General features: G+C 40.3%; 1 protein-coding gene across 8 annotated transcripts in view; it reads left to right on the forward strand.

The window, feature by feature from the left end:
- The window catches only part of chd9 (chromodomain helicase DNA binding protein 9), an 82501-nt gene that overhangs the window by 56201 nt on the left and 20300 nt on the right, over positions 1 to 6000 (forward strand). For all 8 annotated transcript variants that reach the window (XM_050044141.1, XM_050044158.1, XM_050044165.1 and 5 more), the window contains 4 exons: positions 1591 to 1767; positions 2027 to 2170; positions 3541 to 3796; positions 4235 to 4445. In XM_050044141.1, the coding sequence (XP_049900098.1) occupies positions 1591 to 1767; positions 2027 to 2170; positions 3541 to 3796; positions 4235 to 4445 (788 nt within the window). The remainder of the gene's footprint in view (positions 1 to 1590; positions 1768 to 2026; positions 2171 to 3540; positions 3797 to 4234; positions 4446 to 6000) is intronic.

Genomic DNA, 6000 nt, shown 5'->3' on the forward strand with positions numbered 1-6000 from the left:
GCGAGGCAGAACGTGATTACCATGTGTAACACAAAGCCTAGATACACTGCAACTCTGTCTAATGCGGCAGACTCACTTAGCACAATGTCTCTGAGCAGAAAACACCTGTAGGAAGAGGAATGTTTCCGGGAAGGGAAAATGTATTTTATGTGACGTTGATAATTCTGTCATTCAGTCATGTCAAAAGGTTCGACAAAGGTTCAGCATCTGTACACTTAAACAGTGCCACAGATTTTACATAATTTTCTGGAGCCCATGATTTCTTACGGTGTTGGGTAAGAGAGGATTTTTATGAATAAGTGGTTCATAGTACCAACATGGCGTATAACAAGATCCAAAGAAGGGCACGTGCCCAACAGTAAGTAGGCTGCTAGGTAGTTAGTGAGCCCTGGGCAGAGGCTTTCCATGGTTGGCAGGCCATGTGATGTGTCACAACAGGCAGTTAGAAGCTCTTAGTATTCAGACGAACTGTAGGAGGAATTAAGGCAAGCAAGTGCAGAACAGAGCGGAGCCGCCACCAGGCTGTCTCCCAGGCAGCCTGTGATGTCATAGCAGGCCCCCAGGGGATCTCTCTGTCAGCGCCGCTCAGGCATATCAGAGGCTCTTTTACAGCAGTCTGTTGGCTGGCTGGCTGTGGGAGGGGGTTACTGGATAACTGAGTATACCTCGAGGACTGTTGTCAAGGCGATAGATACAAATGGAGAGGCGGGTTGAAGAAAAGCCTCCCCAGACAGATAAACAAACAAATAAACAAACAGCATAAAGACTCACCGGCAGGTGTGCACTAATGTCCTGGTTTTAATGTAGATAGCTTCACGATCAAGAGGTGTGTTTTTAGATTGTCAGCGAAATCTAAAAATAACGTGTGAGCCATGTGTTTGCTGTCAAGGCTGCAAATTAGTAGGTTTGTAATGTTAACAATTAACAGTTACACACTCATTATATTCTCTCAGAAAACAGCTTTTTTTAATGACAGTACCAGAGCGTCTGCGGTCCTTGAAGAGTCTTAAAATGTCTCGAATTCAATATTATGAATATTAGGTCTTCAAAGTAATTAAGAAGTCTTAAATTTGAATTTGTGAGGTTTTAATTGCCTCAAACATTTCATCTAATTTTATTTACCCATCTTTTACGTTTCTTGTCAAAATGAGTCAAACTCTTCTGCATGAAAATACACATTCCTGATGTTACAAATCTTTAAACTACCACTGAACCGAATACTGTCTTTTTACTTTAAACTTGCTGTTGGCAAAAAAACCTACTCTCCTTTATATTTACCTGCAGCGCTTGAATAAGAAACAGATAATTTGTTCAAAAATCTGTCAGATTATGTTAAAAAATCTTGAAAAGGTCTTTAAAAGTGTAATGATATCCCTGCGTACACATTCTGCATCAAACACATTCATCAAACTACAAAGGCCAATAAAAAAAATGAAATGTATTTCACAAACCTCCACTTATAAAACAGACAGTAGTTTCTTGTGCATAAAACACAAATTCTATCTTTTAAATTTGTGAATAATTATTTTATGAATGCCTGTTAAACCCATTTCATAGAGTTAATCCTACATCTCTCCCTTTTGTCTTCAGGGCCGTGCGATACGAGGAGCCTACAGGTTCCAGGCTGTTATCACCACGTTTGAGATGATCCTGGGAGGCTGCCCTGAACTCAATGCCATAGAGTGGCGGTGTGTTATTATCGATGAGGCCCACCGCCTCAAGAACAAGAACTGCAAGCTGCTAGAGGGCTTCAAGCTCATGAACCTGGTATATTTCCTGTCAATTTACAGAGAGATGAAGAAACAAAAAACTCTTTTCAAATGTGTGCATAAGTGCAATGCTCGAAACATTGTCTAGTCCTTGTCATTCTCAACAGTATACTGCTATTCAAGTATGTAGGTATGCTATGAAATAACATGATAGAGAGCATCATTAATAAAGCAGTCATTTTGGACAGTTTGATGCAGTAGTGCTCAACTCATAAATACTAAAACATTGTCTTCTCGTACCTCTTGTTTCCTTCCAGGAGCACAAGGTCCTGCTGACAGGTACTCCTCTCCAGAACACAGTGGAGGAGCTCTTCAGCCTGCTCCACTTCCTGGAGCCGGCACGCTTCCCCTCAGAAAACACCTTTATGCAGGAGTTTGGAGACCTCAAGACTGAGGAGCAGGTGAGCCCGCAGTCACATGGAGAATACGTTTGTGAATAATCTGAATTGATAAAACAGGTCAGAAATCCATGTCACACAATCAAGTCAGATGTTGCCTGAGCCTCTTGTGCCATCCGTTTTTTTGTCATCTTAATGTTCAGGTTTATTAAAGGGGACTTAAATAAATAAAAGAAGAGTCAAGTTATTGTTTCTTAGAGCTCCACAAGACAGTGTTGCTCAGATACAGTATAAAGATCCTCTTGCTACAGATGGAACCCTTGAAGTGGGGCTTATTCTAACTAGGCCACAGTGACATTTTGTACAACACACTCACACACACACAAAACATATGGTGGATAAAGATAACAGATAATGGAGTATTATGCTCCTCATTGTCGGACTGTGTTATTGACACAATTGCTCACAAGAAAAAGGCTTTTTACCTCTCCTTCTACACATTGCCGTTTGGCATTTCATTTTTATGCAGAGCCACTAAAGAGATGCTCGAGGAAAGACCATTAAAACATGTTTGAAGTGTGGTACTCACACCGAAAGTTAAAATATTTGGAACAGCTCGTACTCAACACGCGGTACTAAATCTAGAAGCTCTTTGTGCTAGTGGGACTGTGAAATCCTTTTCATAGTAGACGCCGCTGATGCTGTTAAGAGGTGCTTTTTCAACACATAACATAACTGATGTTAGACGAGGGCCTGTGTGTGTGTGTAATAAAAAAGGACACTGGTTGAGGTAAGCTGGCCCACTCTCGGGGACCTAGTAGTAAGTTGTGATGCTGTACTGTACAAACACATGATTTAGAAAATGTGGTTTTGCATCAAATGAAGAAAAAAAAACTGATTTTAAAATTTAACATATCTATATAAAATAATTACATGCTACACAATACCTCTACAGACAAATATCAATAATATATAAAATCTGATGTTATAAAATCTTGATATCAAATAGTGTAGATGGGTTTGGTGACTCCTACTTTGATGGAGGGCAGATTATGTGTGTAAGCAGATTGTGTCTCATCTGAGTTGGCTGTAAATGGAAGTAATAAGCAGGCAACTGCTGTTAAGGTTTTATACTTGGCATTAGCCAACGTTAGGGCAGTCATTATTTGCATAATGTTAGATGTGCTCCTTTAATGGTTCTTTGCATCTGCATCCATTACAGACATGAAATGCACCTTTCTGCATGAAGTGAAAAATGCCAATATGTAAACTGGATAGGAAACTGAAAGGTTTTGTCTGAGACATTACAATTATATTTTGAAGATAATCGCAGCCTGTATAACCCCATACCTGTGGATAGTAGTATACAATATCCCAAAGCAGTTACATGTGACATGTGATGTGTAACTCTGTTTTAATCTGTCGGCCTACAGGTACAGAAGCTACAGGGCATCCTGAAGCCAATGATGCTGCGGCGGTTGAAGGAGGACGTGGAGAAGAAGTTGGCTCCTAAAGAGGAAACCATCATCGAGGTCGAGCTCACCAACATTCAAAAGAAATACTACCGCGCCATCTTGGAGAAGAACTTCTCTTTCCTGGCTAAAGGAGCTGGCCAGGCTAATATGCCCAACCTGGTCAACACCATGATGGAGCTGAGAAAGTGCTGCAACCACCCCTACCTCATCAAAGGTAGGATGGTACCTTTTTAAATATAGGTTAATATAGATAAAGGAAGTTGAAATTTATAGTTGTGTTGTTGGCTGTCTAAGTCAGCCATGGAGATCTTAAGAGATTTAGTAGATACTGCATATGCACTGCAAGTGTTTTGTTACCTTTTTAATTAAACCACAGTGACACTGATACAAATCTTGAGTCCATTCTTTAGTATATACTCCTGAAATTATAATATACACACTACATGTTACACAGGCATCCTAATTGTTGACATTCAGAGACAGGAAAAGCATTCGTTAAGTGAGTGATTTTTAAGTTGTTTTTGCACACCTGCTCCATCAACAAAAGGAGTGAAGCCCTGATCTTCATGAGTGGACATTAAGATGCAGAAAATAATATGAGAAGCATGAAAGATACATTTTTGCTAATGCATACATGTCTTTGCTATGTCAGGGGCAGAAGAGAAGATCCTAGAGGACTTCAGGGAGGTGTATAGCCCCACTGCCATCGACTTTCACCTGCAGGCTATGGTGCAGTCTGCCGGGAAGCTGGTCCTCATTGACAAACTGTTGCCCAAGATGAAGGCCGGAGGGCACAAGGTGCTCATCTTCTCTCAGATGGTGCGCTGCCTGGACATCTTGGAAGACTACCTCATTCAGAGAAGGTAATGGTGACAGATAATTGAGGATTTACTATTTATAGCTCAGATGTAAGGGTTCCTACAGAAATGTGAAAAAGTGATCTCTTTAACACGTCATGCATTGCATACAAAAAAACAGCTACAAGTTATTCAGTCATTCAGCATTAGCATACATAATTTGACACATCACACAAATTAGATGCAGTAATGAATTTAGTTCTGGGAAAACAGTTGAATGTTGAATTGGAAAGTGTTTAGTTACACTGTTCACTTCAGTCTCTTCTGTCATAGTCCATGCCGAAAAGAAAATTCACTTGTGCATAAGATTTTTTTTCTCGTCCTTATAAAACGTTTCATGTTAACTTAGTGCTGCTGCTCAAAAATGTTAAGTCACTCTTATCCTCTGGCTTCATTAGATCCTTTATGATTCATAGGAAGCACCAAATCTCGTGCACATGACAGGCAGGATTTACTGGGAACACTCACTAGCTGTTACACATGTTGCAAAGGATGATCTGACTCCTATGGCTGGAAGTGGTGAGGGACAGTATGTCTATAGTGGTGTGTTTTAGCATGCAGCACATGACAGCCAATTGGCAGTGGGGGGTACTTGGCAGCGGCGGCAGCAGCAGCATTAGTGATGGAGCCTGATATTTCATCACATCAAATGAGTCCAAACAACACATACACCCACCCATCCATACATTTTGTGCATCCAGTTTTCCTCTTCAGGGCCAAAAGGGACTGAAACATATCATAACATGCAGCGTACACACATACAACATACAAGCAGATACAGATCACTAATAGGTGTGAGTGTTAAATTGTCCAGTTCACGTAACCTGTATGTCTTTGGACTGTTCTGTAGCAACACTGTAAGGAGTAGTTTCTTTCTATCTCTTCTTTCACTACCACTGGTCAAACAGATCTCACAAAATAACAGTTTTGCCAAAAAAAAAAAAAAATCTGGTTAAATCTTTTTACAGATGATAAACGGGCTGTTTTAATCTTTCTAAGTCTACAACATCTCAGTTCCACTAAGGGTAATTAATACAGCCATCTCAGTCTCCAAAAAATAAGTCACAGGATTTTAGGCATTAAATTTGAGATAATCTTTTTTCCAGTGTCTGTGCAAACTGTATGATTTGTAGGCCTGTAATTAGAGTGAATGAAAAAAGCAAGCCGTTGCTTCCCCACCTGCAGAGCCCAGGAGCAGCTGATAAAGATGACATAAAGCTTCTATACACAACCTCAGCCCTGCCCAGTGTAACATTACTTTTAGAATCAAAGAGCTCTCACCTTGCTTCCCTCTGTGTGTGTCTGGTTCTGCCTGTGTCAGCAGTGTCTTAGGTAATGCCCAAAAGTCCCATAAAAAGCTGAAATGGAGTGAGTGGTGAGGAACATTTGGCGAGTCAATCATGGGGAAAGGTTTACAACCACCCATAAGGGTCAAAGTTTAATGGCATTTAGGAATCTGATAATTAGCAGTAAGAGGTTTGTCTTTAATTTTATTCTAACATTTCCCAGCTCTCACTCCTCAGTCCTTTCCGTCTCATTTCCATGACTTTTTTTTTTTTTT

Source organism: Epinephelus moara, chromosome 1 (genome assembly GCF_006386435.1).
Source record: "Epinephelus moara isolate mb chromosome 1, YSFRI_EMoa_1.0, whole genome shotgun sequence".
NCBI lineage: Eukaryota > Metazoa > Chordata > Actinopteri > Perciformes > Serranidae > Epinephelus > Epinephelus moara.